Below are 15,996 nucleotides of genomic sequence, written 5' to 3' on the forward strand. Positions count from 1 at the left end.
CCCCCCCCACCCCCCACACGCCCGCTCCCAGGGATAAGTGGTTTCTTACTATAAATACCAGGATGAGGTTTGGGGAGGTGGGGGATTTACAGGGAAGGGTGGGACAGGGGATGTAATCAACACTGTTTGTTAATGTGTTGCTACAGACATTGCTAACCGTGGCACCTGGGACAGTGCATCCCTCAACGTTTGGGACGGTTGCTGTTGTCAATGCTTTTCTAACAGACAGACCAGAACCTTCGGGAGAGAACTTTAGAAGTGCAGTGGAAACTATAATGGCCACTTCAATGTGTATTGAAGGCAGTATATGTATAAAGAAGCACAGTACACTACTAAAAATGTTGCTGTTCTCAAGATTGCACATGCTAATTTCACTAATATTGACTTTGCTATAATTCCACACCTTAGACAATATGAATCTAATGACACTGACAATTATTTTTTCAGCATCTCATCAGTAGATGAACAACTCTCGTCCCAAAAAACCCTAATGACCTTATCTGATTAACCTATGGCCATAACAAGGACAATGGTTCTCTAGACTAAAATCACGCAAATAAGAGAACACTTTTTCTCTGTTATATAGCTTCATGATAGTAAGCAAATCGATCATACAAACAATCTGTGGTTTATTGTTGCTCAATAACTTTCTCTTCGCCGTTCACGCTCTCTCCCTCCCTCCCTTTCTCCCAGCCTCTCCCTCTCCCTCTCTCTCACTCTCTCTTCTCAAGAAAACAGGTGCAAGGAGAAGGAGTGTCGCCCTCTCTTTTCTGGAACAACCCTTCCTCCTCTCCACCCTCCACCCCCACCTTCCCCTAACCGGTCTCCATAGACAAGCATGCAGAGCATTTCCTCCTGTCCCCATGCATGCGTCCTCAGTCTGGAAAGCAAATTTAACCAGACCTCCATGTGATAATGAATGTGGTCTAGCTCAGTCACAATCCTCCCATTCCCTCAACCTGACTCCTACCCTGCAAGGAGTGCCAGTTGGGCGGGTTTGCCCTTTTGGGACTATTCTGTTGGTTCTTTAAGAGAGGCAAGCTCAATCAAGCTCAGATAAAGTATTCGACATGATTTTAAACAGTATTTGAACCCAGGTCTGCCCTGTACAGTTCTATACCAGGACATTCTCCAGCCATTTCCTGTAAATACTGATATCTACTACCGACTTGGCCTGGCTAGTTGAAGGCAATACTCAATGTAGAAAACAATAAGCATGTATATGCAAATGTACTCATGCCATTTGTACATGTATATGCAAATGTACTCATGCCATTTAAAGTGCAATTGAACTATTTTTTAAAGACTTATTTGCAAACCAACAGATCTATCCCATAGAATACAGAAATAAATGAATAAAAAACTAGGCTATTCTTATATTATTTGGTACTTGAGTTGGCTCAAACGCAAAGTGCTGAAATCAGGATGGACTGACAGAAGCTCATTTCCCCCACCCCAAAGGAAATCTGTCAAAATCATGTCTAGCGTAATAAGCACATTTACGTTTTATGTATAAAATGCACAAGTCAGTTGCCTAACTCAATGTCAAACTACTGAATAATGTTAAACATTCAAGTATTCTTCTTTATCAAAGAGAATGTAGACAGAACAACTAAGGGTTGGGCCTAGATAAGACTCATGTGGCCATAAAATTTTTAATAAAGTAATAGAAGGTAGCCTGTTCGAAAATGGTAAAAAGTAGTGTTATTAAAAAAGCAGTAAAATCAAACCTTTGTTTCTATTAAAAATTGCATTTCTATTATTGGGCGTTTGCAGGTAGAGACGGTGTTTATGTGGGTGATCTACAATGTTAAATGAATGAGAATTATAATTTACCAGCTCCAAGAAGGCAACCCTGCCCTTTCAATAGCATTATCTCCCAAGAGACGCCATTGCACTAGGGTGAATTCCTGCGTAGGCCTGTTTTTTTAAACTTGCATTTAAGACTGGCTGCTGTTTTATTGTAAATAAAGCATGAATAATATGTGACATTTGATATTGTTAATGATGTTTTCTGGGGAAGTTCATCAATTTTTCCACGTGACCTTCTTTTCACGCTGTCTGTGCTTGTAGTTGATCCCCAAACTGTTATTTTTATTTTTTGTTTCATTACAAAGATGACATTTTTTTGTGTCATCACTTGCCGATGACTACAATGTATTATGATAATGTGTTAGAAAACACTCCAAACCAACTCACATTTCACCAGAATCCCATTCTAAATTACCTCTGCAAACGTTTTTATTTATTTTGTATTTACTATCCCATAAATCCATATTTGCATATTGTTGTTGTAAACGGCATCATTCAAACAAGGATTTATGGCACAATGGAAAACATTTAAAAAAATGTAATGCAGATGCATCATTCAGAATAGGATTCTGATGTAAAATGAGTTGGTGGAGTGTTTTAGTGTTTTCTTATATGAACATTACGAACACTTGCTCTTTCTATGACATAGACTGACCAGGGAAATCGAGGTGAAAGCTATGATCCCTTATTGACGTCACTTGTTAAATCCACTTCAAATTACTATAGATGAAGGGGAGCGGACAGGTTAAAGAATGATTTTTAAGCCTTGATGCAATTGAGACATGGATTGTGTATGTGTACCATTCAGAGGATGAATGGGCAAGACAAAAGACTTAAGTGCTTTTGAACGGTTGTGTGGTAGTACAGTAGGTGCCAGCAGGTGCACCGGTTTGAGTGTGTCAAGAACTGCAACGCTGCTGGGTTTTTCACGCTCAGCAGTTTCCCGTGTGTATCAAGAATGGTCCACCACCCAAAGGACATCCAGCCAACTTGACACAACTGTGGGAAGCACTAAAGTAAACATGAACCAGCATCCCTGTGGAACGCTTGACACGTTGTAGAGTCCATGCCGCGGACAAATTGAGGCCGTTCTGGTGGCAAAAGGGGGTACACTTCAATATTAGGAAGATGTTCCTAATGTTTTGTACACGGTATTTGCATATTGCATTATAATCAGTGGCAAGTGATGACTCAGCAAAATGTGACAACCAATTTTCTCTATAAGGAAACAAAATGTATAAAAAGAAAGAAAGAAAATAAGGCCGAAAACATGTAAAAATGTTGAACTTCCCCCTTAACTCCCTCAATATACAAGTTGCCTAGTTATAGCAGCTGCTGTTGAAATCATGGCCATATAAAAATAGGACTCAGTAAACTGCCTCTGGGGCGCGCGGGTGGGTGTGTTCTCTAGCTCTGTCCAGAATCTCGTCTGTTTACACCAGTCCATGCTCACTTCTTGGAGGCCTGCGCGTGTGAGCCACCTCACCTCCGAAGATTTGGCGGAGTGGCCCAATGCAGGACCTGGCCTGCCAGTGGGGATTTACTGATTGGCGCTCTGCCCAGCCACAAGCAGTCTAGTTCACTCGGTTCTCACGACCTCAGCACCACGAAGGCATCTCTGAATTATTAACTCAGACACGCAGGCACATGAAACAGCCGCAGAACCCACACACTGCCAACTAGTGTTTGAATTATGCCTCTGTGCAGAAGCAGCCTTTGATACACTGCTGGCTGGAAGTTTCAGAATACCATTTTTAGAGTCATTCTCAGGGTACCAAAGGTAAAATTTCTAAAATAAACTACACAAATTAACAACATACTAAACTGATGATTGTTGTCATCTATAGTTAAACTGTCAAACAACAAATTACATCTTCTCATTATACGACTTCGAAAAGCTATCAGGGAACATTTACAAATGGGCAAAATGGGTGTGGTAATAATGTTATTATAGGCTATATTTAAAAACTGTTTATGTGCCTCCAGGACCACTTTTATGTGTCCAACAAAGTGCACGCTGCACACATTCATTCCTTTATGAACATAATCTTGGTCTGTGTGCACTGTGTGTGCACTTGCACTGGCGTGAGTTGACAACATTGGGGAACCTTTCTGACCAGCGGTCACAAGGGTGTAACCTAATCCCAAGTAAAGGGGGCCCTCTGACCGCAAGTGGCTGACACACGGCAAGCACCACGCCGCCTGCCACAGCAACACATCCCCCAGTTCCGGAGCGCACTCCCTGGAAAGATAAGTTTACAGCCAGGGATAACATAGAGAGAGGGGAGAGGGAGTTCTGATGGAGAGGGAGGAAGAGAGAGAGAAAGCGAGAGAGAGAGAGAGAGTGAGGAAGGGGTGATTGGATTGAGAGATTAAGGTATGTATACCCTACTTTGTTTTATTCATAAATCATTTGGAGCATAAACCCAATACTTCAAAGGACATTTCTAATTTAAAATGTATTTAATCAATTCAAAGTCATGGGGTCCGGGAGAACAGCTTTGATCAATTCCACTAGCCCATAAAATGTACCTGCCAAGGCACGAAACTCGTTTTCTTTCTATGCTCATTTTCCTTCTATTCAGATATGCCTTGGAAATAACTGAACAATCGGTTGCGCAAAAGAAAGCAAGGATTCTTCCATATTCTCCTTTCAGTGAAGCAATCTGTTAGTGACTTTAACCCCAAAGCGCATTTCCCAGGCTCATGAATAGGGTTTAAGATGTCTTAAAGATCCCGCTGCATACAGGATGAGAACCCTTTCAAATGTTTAATTACCTTTTTTCGAAATAAAAAATACACCCCTGCCATTGCCTTTCCATCCCATTCTGCATTTTAGAGGACAACAGGATGACTAACTTCCCGCCAAACTTGAGAAAAGGTGTAAACGAGTGAAATGTCAGGACTTTTTACTATCCTATTTCACTAGGAATTTGATTCCAGGTTAGTTTTTGGGCTATAATAGAACTACTAATTATTAGTAGGCCCTTTAAGCCTGCTCTGATATGAGCCTAGACCCCTGGAAAAAAGTAGGTCTATGTCTGACTTTCAAATGGCTATGTTAACTTTTACGCACAAGACTAAACAAGAAGATTATTTTTTTTAGTAACCTTTATTTAACTAGGCAAGTCAGTTCAGAACAAATTCTTATTTACAATGACGGCCTACACCGGCCAAACCCTGACGACGCTGGGCCAATTGTGCGCCGCCCTATAGGACTCCCAATTCCGGGCCGGTTGTGATACAGCCTGGATTCGAACCAGGGTGTCTGTAGTGACACCTCTAGCACTGAGATGCAGTGTCTTAGACTGCTGCGACACTCGGGATCCCCAAAATATACTTAATATTATATTTTACGCATGGACCTTATAGAAACAAAAATATATCCTAAGCTTATATAACTATGCTCTAAGTGTGTTATAGAAGTGATATGGAAGTAAAGACAAAATTATTAATTTCTGAATTATTCAAACTGATTTATTAGGTCAATGGGCCATTGTCCAACTTCAATTTCCAAACATAAAACGCCAAACAATATAAAAACACACAGCTTTGGTATAACAATCAATATCAACTTTGTACAAAACTAAATCGTTCCATAAAAAGTACTTAATCACAAACATTTGAGTAAATCTTCCATTGCATGGACACAATATTTATCACCAACATCCAAATGTTGGAATCAGCCAATAAATAAACAAACTTTTACCATGTCCAACAAAGGAAATGATGTCCCCTAGAACGGAACTATTTACTTCATAAAAATAACCTTCTTTTTGTAGTGTCCATTTCAACCAAACTACCAGGGTCGCCAAACAGGCTCAGTGCTCTCCGAACCTGTGCAGACACCGACAGGGCTGACCGCCTGAGGCACACCGATGAATGATGTCATCCCATGGACAGGGGATCCCACTATTGGCGCAGAGCTGCCATGGACGGGGCTGGCGTTGACTGTCACAGGCACACCTGCGTTAGCGTACAGAGGGATGACTGGGGTTGATGCTGAGGCGAATGAAGGGTTGGGAATCAGGAAAGCAAACTGTCCATCGGTGGCGGGCACAAGCTGGAACCCGCCGAAGACTTTTGGTGACATGGCTTCGGTGGGGCTGAGTTTGGAGCCCATAGAGGCACTGTTGGGCAAGGTAGAGGGTAGCTGCACGTGAAGGGGCTGCGCGAGGTGAGCCTGTTGATTTGGGGTTGGCTGGGGGTAGTTCATGGCGATCAACTGCCCTAGGCAGCCAGACAGGTGGTTGAGAAGCCGCGACCTCACCTCCGTGTTCACCCCTTCGCTGGTTGATAAGAAGCGGGTGACCTCGTTCATGCATTCGTTGAATCCCGCCCGGTATTTACTGAGGACGGTAGTGTCTGCTGACAGCGCTGCCGAGACAAGAGAGAACATTAGAAATCGTGTTTTTTCGATGGAAATATAAAACCCTTCTAAATAAAAATTGTAGGGCAGATGTTGTCAAATTAGATATTTGCAATTTAACTTACCAGTCATCTGCACACGCTGTAAATTTCGTAAATGCTTCACTGTCATCTCCAGAATATCGGCTTTCTCCAATTTTGAATGTCTGGAACTCTGTGGATAACAACATAGCAAAAGGTAAAGGCTGTGCATTGACCCAAAATGAAATTCCAGGAAAAATGAACATAACAGTGATTTTAAATTGTTAAATCATTTCAATTATTTAGACTTACATCTTTTTTAAGTGCATCGAGAATGAGTGTCTTGAGTTGGCCAAGGCTTTCGTTTATCCTCGCTCTCCGACGTTTCTCCATGATGGGCTTTGAGGACTGCAAAATAAATGCTTCATATTAATTGCATGTTCATGGATAAGTCCGAGTGTAAGCCTTTCTTTTATCTCACAAGTACAATCTGGTTAGCCTCCTAGGGTAAAGTTTAATTAGCAACAACGTTATGGCTCCTAGGCTATCAGATTCATTTTAAATCCATCGGCAGTTATAGACATTTAGCCTAACGTTACCTTTCTATGCTCGCTGGCATTCTTAGGTTTGTCTGGAGTATGGGATCCATTTGCAGGGGCACCAGCAATTGGGGATGCCGTTTGCTTCTCCATGGTGTCGGCTGGCATTTTGGATTAAATTATAGAAAAGGTATATCCTTTTGGAGAAGTTGGAAAAGGTGGAAAAAAGTTGCAATATCACTGCCGCCTTTATGATTAGATCAAATCGGAACCCGTGTGAAAGATATCCTACGATAGTCACGCAGAAGTGAGCAAGTCCCACTGATCAGCTATATCACTTGTTATCACCGAACTGTCATTGGAGTATAAGAACGTGCTCGGGTTCAGGCTCCGTTGGGCAGGTCGAGTCTGCTCTACCGCCGACACACGCCAGCGGTACTTATAGGTGGTTCGCATGCTCCCAGTTCGTGTGAAACCCTCTCTGCATTCTTTCCCACACTCGTCTCAGCCAATGGGCATGCGGACTCACCCATTGGGCGCGGGGCAGACCGCTGATTGGACAACACCCCCGCGGGCTGTCAGTCACGCGCTGCTCAATCAGCCCTGGAGGGACAAGTAACAAAGCGGCGAGTGCAGTCGGCCTGGCTGTGAAGTGATAAGGGGAATTGGGGAAATGCGCTGGCGGTTTGCTTCCAACTTTTTCATACGCTTCAAGAATGAACGCTTTTTGTGTTCGCAAAGATTCTCGATGCTTTGAGATACTATATAACTACAAAGCCTCACCATGCTTTTAATATTATGTTGCTATAAATAGCGTGTGTTACATTCATATCATTCCGAGTTTTGAGTGTTTCATTTCAATAATTTTTAAATAGTCTATATCCCAAATGTCGAAAATAACGTATTTTCTTAAATGGTTGAAGGTAAGAATATAGCCTACAAAAAAAGTGTGTGTGGGCTTTATTCTAAAGTACCCAATAAATACATTTTTTGCCTACGATTTTAATGTTCAAGTAACTTTTACGCAAATATGCGTAAAATGCCTTTGTATTTTGATAAATGTAAGGGGAAATTGTAATACTTCAATGATATAGTTTAACATTTCAGTATGTGCCTCTAAGGAGAAAAACAGCTGTAATGACACGCGAGACGGTTTGAGCAGCACGCAGTAAACCAATGGCAGGCGGCCACTTTATGCAAATCTAACTGAGCTAGGTCTTATTGGCTGTGAGAACATCCATGTGTCAATAATTCCTGCGCGGGAGCTGTGAACGGGCGGGGGAAGAGCGATGCGACATCTGTCCGCGTGCCAGTCGCACTGTGTGCGCCTGCTCCATGCACTTCAGCATCCACTGAGCACGTGCCGAAACTGGCTTCCCTGAGGGACTTTTCTCTCAAGCGCGTTAGTTTCTCTAGAGAATGGAAGCATGTTCTCCCAGTCTTCTGGCACGTAGATTATAATAACTATGGTATGTCTTATTCACATATCTATCCATATAAACCAACAGGTCATTAGTTGGTCAAAGATAATGCAACAGAAAACATATTTGTAGGCTACAAGTCCTTGGAAAATGTTTTTCACATTACAAAATGTTGTAACAATGACAGCCACAGCTGTAAAATGTTGGGAATCCGTTGAAGAGTAAATTAGTCTTGTGCCAGGGCCAGGAAGATCCTATTTGAAAACTGATGAGTTGTCTGATAACTTAATTTCGGACACCTGTATACCTAATGTAGGTTACAACAGTAGCCTAGCCTATATTATTGCAATGTCAGTATGCCATCAGGCTACAATACAATGCAGGGCACACAACACATTGAAAGCAGAAATATAATAACATAAAATAATGTAACATAATAGCATAAATAATATAACTTTTGAGATTGACTAGGAGAATGGCATGAGAGAGACTGAGTTTAGGAAAAGGGCGCCATCTATTGGAAAAATTATTCTCACTTTTCACATCCAGAACAGTGAGCTATGCGCTTTCTACCAAAGGTGTTCAGTGGTTTACCTCTCAAAAGTAGTGTACTGAAATATCAACGCCTAATCATGAATGATTGTTAAAAAATAACACATCATTCTCATGCCAAACGTTTCATAGCTGGGGAGGACAACATCTTTGAGTGCATTCGATGCATTGTGAATTCATCGAGAAGTGAAGGCAAGACGGGGAAAAAATAACCTATTTGATGTGGACAAGTAAGCCTGTCACTTGTCTCCAGTGCATGTATTTAACGCTGTATTTCTGACCGTCTATACACATGATCAGAGAGGATGTATTTCTGCATAAATTGGCCACAAGGTGGCACAGTGTAGCCCACCTCACTAATTGAATCATTGAAATTAAATGGTTTAAAGTTAAGAACTTTGTCTTCTGCTGCACTGGAATATTTTTATTCATCTTTTTGTTAATAGTCAATATGACATGACTGAACATTTGAATTAGGAAAAAGTAATGCATGCTTAATCATGGCAGAATGAAAGCTCCACATTCAGTATAGAAACAGCCATTTATCCCCCAAAATGTAACAATCAATCAATTTTCTCAACTATCACTTAAAATAGAAACACACACTGTAGTACTTCAATCAAATGAAGAAACAGTTTCACATCTAACAGATAATAGACCTAGATGTATGTGTGGTTTTAACATTATTTACTTCCAGGATAGTACCTTAAGGAACATAAAAATACATGCAACAGAAAAAAGGAAATGGCTCAAAGAATGAATGGCATATCGCCACATTTAAGTCCAGGTCACAATGGATGTATTACAACTTGTGAGGAGTCTCTGTCTGTCTGTCTGTCTGTCTGTCTGTCTGTCTGTCTGTCTGTCTGTCTGTCTGTCTGTCTGTCTGTCTGTCTGTCTGTCTGTCTGTCTGTCTGTCTGTCTGTCTGTCTGTCTGTCTGTCTGTCTGTCTGTCTGTCTGTCTGTCTGTCTGTCTGTCGAGATATATATATATATATATACACTACATGGACAAAAGTATGTGGACAATTGCTTGTTTAACAACTTATTCTAAAATCATGGGCATTAATATGGAGTTGGTCCCCCTTTGCTGCTATAACAGCCTCCACTCTTCTGGGAAGGCTTTCCACTAGATGTTGGACTATTGCTGCAGGGATTTGCTTCTATTCAGCCACAAGAGCATTAGTGAGGTCAGGCACTGATGTTGGGCGATTAGGCCTGGCTCGCAGTCGGCGTTCCAATTCATCCCAAAGGTGTTCGATGGGGTTGAGATCAGGGCTCTGTGCAGGCCAGTCAAGTTTTTCCACACCGATCTCATCAATCCATTTCTGTATGGACCTCGCTTTGTGCACGAGGACATTGTCATGGTGAAACAGGAAAGGGCCTTCCCCAAACTGTTGCCACAAAGTTGGAAGCACAGAAGCGTCTTGAATGTCATAATATGCTGTAGCGTTAAAATTTCCCTTCACTGGAACTAAGGGGCCTAGTCCGAACTATAAAAAACAGCCACAGACCATTATTCCTCCTCCACCAAACCAAACTTTACAGTTGGCACTATGCTTTCAGGCAGTTAGTGTTCTTCTGGCATCCGCCAAATCCTGATTCGGACTGCCAGATGGTGAAGCGTGATTCATCACTCCAGAGAACACGTTTTCACTGCTCCAGAGTCCAATGGCGGCGAGTTTTACACCACTCCAGCCGATGCTTGGCATTGTGCATAGTGATCATCTTAGGCTTGTGTGCAGCTTGTCGGCCATGAAAACCCATTTCATGAAGCTCCTGACAATCAGTTCTTGTGCCGACGTTGCTTTCAGAGGCAGTTTGCTTTTTAATAAGTGTTGCAACTGAGGACAGCACTCTGCGGTCCCGTTCTGTGAGCTTGTGTGGCATACCACTTCATGGCTGAGCTGTTGTTGCTCCTAGATGTCCACTTCACAATAACAGCACTTACAGTTGACTGGAGCAGCTCTAGCAGGGCAGAAATTTGACGGTGCCACTTTGAAAGTCACTGAGCTCTTCAGTACGAGCCATTCTACTACCAATGTTTCTCTATGGAGATTGCATGTTGCATTTATATTTTTGTTCAGTATATACAAAAGAGTAATCTTAAAACCCCTGTCTGAGTTCGTGGTCCAGAGTTCACCACAATTCTGTTGACAAGCACCAAATGTAATAAGAGTTTGTTAAGCTTTACCCCTGCCTAGGACCTGGTGGCGTATCAGTCATTGTTCAAGAGCTCTAGTCCTGGTGGGTCAGCTCTGTCAGAGCATTCTGGACATTTATTTACCCAAGATCCACAGGTCTCAAGGGCCAGCTGTGTGTACTTGAGCTCACGTTTACTTTATTTGCTTTGGGATCGGCAAATGATGTAGACTGAATTCTATGGGGTTGGCAGAACACTGCCCACTAGGCCTACTGCATTGGCATGTTTAGGGATTTCACTGTTTGAATGTTGTTGGATGACAACCCATGTGGCTAGTCTGGATTCTGTCTCCAATCTTTTTTGTTGTTGACTTTCTGACCATTGAAATGACCAAATAATTCAAAGGCTTTTCAATTGACTAAGGAAGGCCAACTTGAAACAAATGAACATCCATTATTCCGTCTACATTCCGGCATTTCAAATGTGGACGTCTTTGTGGTACACAACAAAGAAAACAGGAATCCCCCTCCAACTGGTTGAAACATTCCAAATGCCTCCGATCATTATTACGTCCTTGAAACACTTGTCGACACTGACAATACCAGCCGGCGGAATGCAGAGTACAGGAATCACTGTTGAGAACGGATCTAGCCTACATTCATCAAACAAGTTGAGCCAAAAGTACTTGCTGTTTGACTTAAGTTTATGAGGGCGTTAAGAGAACCGGGGAGATGAAAAGACCAATGAGTATGGGGCTGTGTTTTCAGATTAAACACAGTCCAGTAGGCTGTTGTCCGAGTTTGGAGCGTGCTCAACAGCTCTTTTTCACCAGCGCCTGGTTAGTTTGTCATTGGGTAATGAGCCACCCTCTGCTCTCCCCCATATCTGGGTGCAGAATGCAGGAAATGTAATAAATTATGTCTGTATTAGCTGATGTTGATCAGTCAATCCGCTAGCACATTATTTAATTGCAGTGCTCGTACTTGTGTTTACTATGATCAATCCTCAAACTATTGTAGTAACAATGCATGCAAAGGGGACTTGTGTATGTTCTTCATCCAGATTGCCTACTGTAACTATTTTACAGGGTCCAAACAAGTCAGAACAAGAGAGCAAAAAAATTCACCTGAACTATATAAAACTACAAAAAACAAAGATTATTACCCTCCAGGTGTCTAATGTTAGATAACTTCCTGGGCCAATTTCTCCGCTTTTAGAAAAAAGTAATGATGAACTGTTCCCTTGTGTTTATAGAATATGTTTGACAGAGTGAGTACTTGCTGCTGGAAATGCTGACACATTGGCTTTGAGAGTGCAGGTGTAGTTCATTACCATGAGGTTTGGTATCCTCTACGGGATCGGTGTCCCTAAACCGGGACAGTTGTTGCTCAATATGCGATAATGTGACTAGAATGACATTGTAAACAACAGCCAATTCCGGGACATATGTAACCGATGTGAAATGGCTAGCTAGTTAGCGGTGGTGCGCGCTAATAGAGTTTCAATTGGTGACGTCACTCGCTCTGCGACCTTAAGTAGTTGTTCCCCTTGCGCTGCAAGGGCCGCTGCTTTTGTGGCGTGATGGGTAACGATGCTTCGTGGGTGTCAGTTGTTGATGTGTGCAGAGGGTCCCTGGTTCGAGCCCAGGTTGGGGCGAGGAGAGGGAAGGAAGGAAGCTATACTGTTACACATAGACATGTTTTAAATGGGCAGAAAGCTTCAATTCTTGTTAATCTAACTGTCCAATTTACAGTAGCTATTATTACAAAAAATACCATGCTATTGTTTGAGGATAGTGCACAACAACAAAACACTTTTATCACGGCAAGTGGTTTGATACATTCACCTCTGAAGGTAATAATGTTCTTACATTCAGTAATCTTGCTCTGATTTGTCATCCTGGGGGTCCCAGAGATAAAATGTAGTGTAGTTTGTTTGAAAAAAATATATTTTTATATTCAAATGTAGGAACTAGGTTCTACAGTTTGACCCCACTGCTGTCTCTGGCAGATTTGGGTATGTCATTTTAGGCGGAAATTTAATTTGTAAAAAAAAAAAAAACTTTTTTTAGAGAGTCCATAGAAAGTAACGCTCACGTTTGCTCAAAATAAATACATTTTGACAGCAGTATCTTGGTAAGTGTTTTCTGCTGTGGTTGATAGGTGAGGAAATGTGCCAAAATTGGGTGCAGACAGAAGTGTCCTTTCAACAAAACTTTGAACCATTAACAAAACAGTTCAGACAGTAGGCTTAATTTCTTTCAACTACTAACAGAATTCTTAAAGTAATATCCAAATGTGCTTTTACTTTGAGTGATTATATTTTCGGTTGTAGAACCAGACAGGGGAATAACAAATGACAGCATTACTCGTATACAAAGGGCTTGAACCAGCCAAACTTAGCCCACTACTGCAGTGCAGCAACAAGTTTGTTGAGTTGGATCCTTTTCTCCCACCAGACACAGCTGAATAAGAACTCCTGTGGTTGCTGCCTTCACCCCTGAATTAAGTATTGGATTATGCAGAATATCAAAATAAGCACGTCTGGAATCCTTACGGAATCAAATTCAATTGAGTAAACATTTAAGAGTAAACGTATTGACTGATTTATTGTTAAAAGTAAGCCACAGCTATTTCTCACCTAAGATATTGGCTAAAGATGTAAAGAGATTTTCTCTTGGCAGGGTAAGATATCTAATATGTATTGTTGCTAGGGATTTCTTAAGACTAGGCATAACTTGATGTATTAAAGCTTTTTTTTTTACATCCCTCTTTGTATTGGTATTAAAACATCTTATTTCCCTGGTCTAGCTGTTCTTGTTTGATGTATTACCAGCTCTGTTGGGTGTTTTATAAGATGTAAAAATTTGAATTCATTAATAAAAAGTGGGTGATATTTCTCATAGCGTGACGGGGGGTGACTGCATTCAAAGACTTCAAAGCTGAATGTTAGCACCACAAACGTGAGAGTGAGTGGTATTTTCCGTGGACTTTCACTTTATTCTTTCTTAATCTCATTACTCCTTGTATTGTTCTCATACCTGCAAAAAAAAAAAACTTGCCTCAATTATATTTGCTTCGCTTTTCAAGCAGTTTGTTGTCATTCTGCCATCTGCAGACCAGCATGTCCCAGAACAATGTGATGCATTCACAGAGCTTCCTTGGTTTTCTGAGCAGAGAGCGACTCCTTTCTCTCGCTTCTCAGCCCAATTCATGGCTTTCTTCTCCCTTTTAAGTGGGCTGTTGATGAGGTTAGCCTAATCAGATTAAGTCAACTCACATTGGTCGCCGCAGTTTGTTTTCCTTCCAAAGGCGTCCTGACATCTCCTATACGTTTTCTTTATCCTCCATCCTGCTTTTTTTGTGCACTTTTCATCAAGGCTTCCAACCAATTCCACCAAATCTTTTGAGCGCAGCTTCCAATGGACTCCTTTATAAACCTCAGCACCCCAATGATATAGGTTATTTAGAATGGGTCACTACACTGCAATACTTTGGGGGAGCGCTTTAAAGTTGTGCAATGACGGATTTGGACATTTCCACTGGTGTCTGTGTAAAGAGGCTGAACAGCACACATTAGGAATATACAAAACACCAAATTAAATTCTGGAAATCACTGGAACCTTTAATTTGATTCCCAAATAAATGTTTGAAGGATGTTGTATTAACTACAAGACTTAACGCAATCTTCCCTGATTTCAAGACACAGAGATATGACCAACGTTTTCAATGCTGGTTGTTAACTAGTCTTTTAGTGAATTTAAATGGCTACAATTATCCAATTCATCATTCATGATTTTTGTTGAACATTTTAAATCCTTTAGGAACTTGATCTAAGTTGTAAACTTTCACTGGGAAGAAAATAGAAAAGTATTCCTGTCAACACTTGCCAATTCTACTAATGTGAAAGAGTAAAATGAGAAGCACATGTTTTTTTATTCTTTATTCTGCAAGGAAAGGATGATAACCAAGTTTTTTTACACAACATGGTGTGTACTATATTTCTTTCTGTTCATTGAAGTCATGTTACCATTACAGTAAATTTTCTTCAACTTGTTTTTACAATATTTTGTTATAGGCCTATATGACAAAGATATACCACTTAAATAGGCACGTAGGCTATTGTTGTGGACTGGACAACCTGGACACTAAACAAGTATCTTGATTAAGGTCAGCAAAATACAATAATATGTGTTAAAATAAAACAAAATAAGGTACTTCTTATCTATTATTTTCCATTATTACACCCTTTATTACACCAATGTCAATTTTATAAATAAAACAATTCTTGCAAAAGCAGTGTGAATCTCCCCAGTCCAATATGACTCTAAAATCTGAATCTTTCTTTAGGAAAATACATTGCAATAGATGTCTTTTCAACAATTCAACTCAACATCGAAAGTTATTAGAAGAGGTATTCCTGGTATTTGAACCCTGAGCAGAGATGCCCAGTTGAACAGACATTTCCCCACCTATAACTGAACAATCTCTGCAGTTCTCATTGGTGGTGTGCCGTAACTTGATTCTCCCCCTAATAACAGGCTTACAAAGACAATGAGCACAATGAGTACAGAAGAGGCCTTTTCATGTGACTTAAGAGGCCTCCTTTGAGAAAAGACATGGCAGCACACTGACTGAATGGGGGCTGTCGAACCATTTAAAGTTAATGGATCTGAGAGTCTGTCGCCATAATTGCATTATAGGGTTTCAGCAGGCCTTTGAGTTCCACACTTACAACTTGGGCACACTAGTGCCCTTCATTCATATCAGCGCTCGGCACTGGAATTCACTATGACAGATATGGCCCTCTCAAGCACTGTTGAACAAGGTCCCCCTCTCCCTCCCACCTGCAAATTCCTAGGCTTAAAACAGTGTAGGCACGGCACAGACAATGTATCAAAATCAGAGGGAAAAGCACATCTGAAATTGAATTATTATAAAGGCCAGTTACAGTACATGGACTGCGTTTACGCAATGCTGTTTCTACACATGTTACTGGGCAGTACGTTTCAGGATACTATTGTTAAAATGTTTATTTTGATGATAAAGTTTACTACTACTACTACTATTACAATGTCTATCAAAACTATATGTGCAGTGGTCTATACAATAATATGTACAGTGCCTTCAGAAAGTTTTCA

General features: G+C 41.1%; 1 protein-coding gene across 1 annotated transcript; it reads right to left on the reverse strand.

Moving 5' to 3' along the window:
* Positions 1–5,263: 5,263 nt before the first annotated feature.
* On the reverse strand, positions 5,264–7,174 carry LOC115168935 (transcription factor HES-4-B). Its single transcript, XM_029724465.1, has 4 exons — positions 6,801–7,174; positions 6,514–6,609; positions 6,307–6,394; positions 5,264–6,189 (listed from the first exon to the last, which is right to left on the reverse strand). The coding sequence occupies exons 1-4, from the start codon at positions 6,906–6,908 to the stop codon at positions 5,612–5,614; spliced, it is 870 nt and encodes a 289-aa protein (XP_029580325.1). The 5' UTR covers positions 6,909–7,174; the 3' UTR covers positions 5,264–5,611.
* Between the last annotated feature and the right edge of the window lie 8,822 nt (positions 7,175–15,996).

The sequence above is a fragment of the Salmo trutta genome, chromosome 30, assembly GCF_901001165.1.
Source record: "Salmo trutta chromosome 30, fSalTru1.1, whole genome shotgun sequence".
In the NCBI taxonomy this organism is placed as follows: domain Eukaryota; kingdom Metazoa; phylum Chordata; class Actinopteri; order Salmoniformes; family Salmonidae; genus Salmo; species Salmo trutta.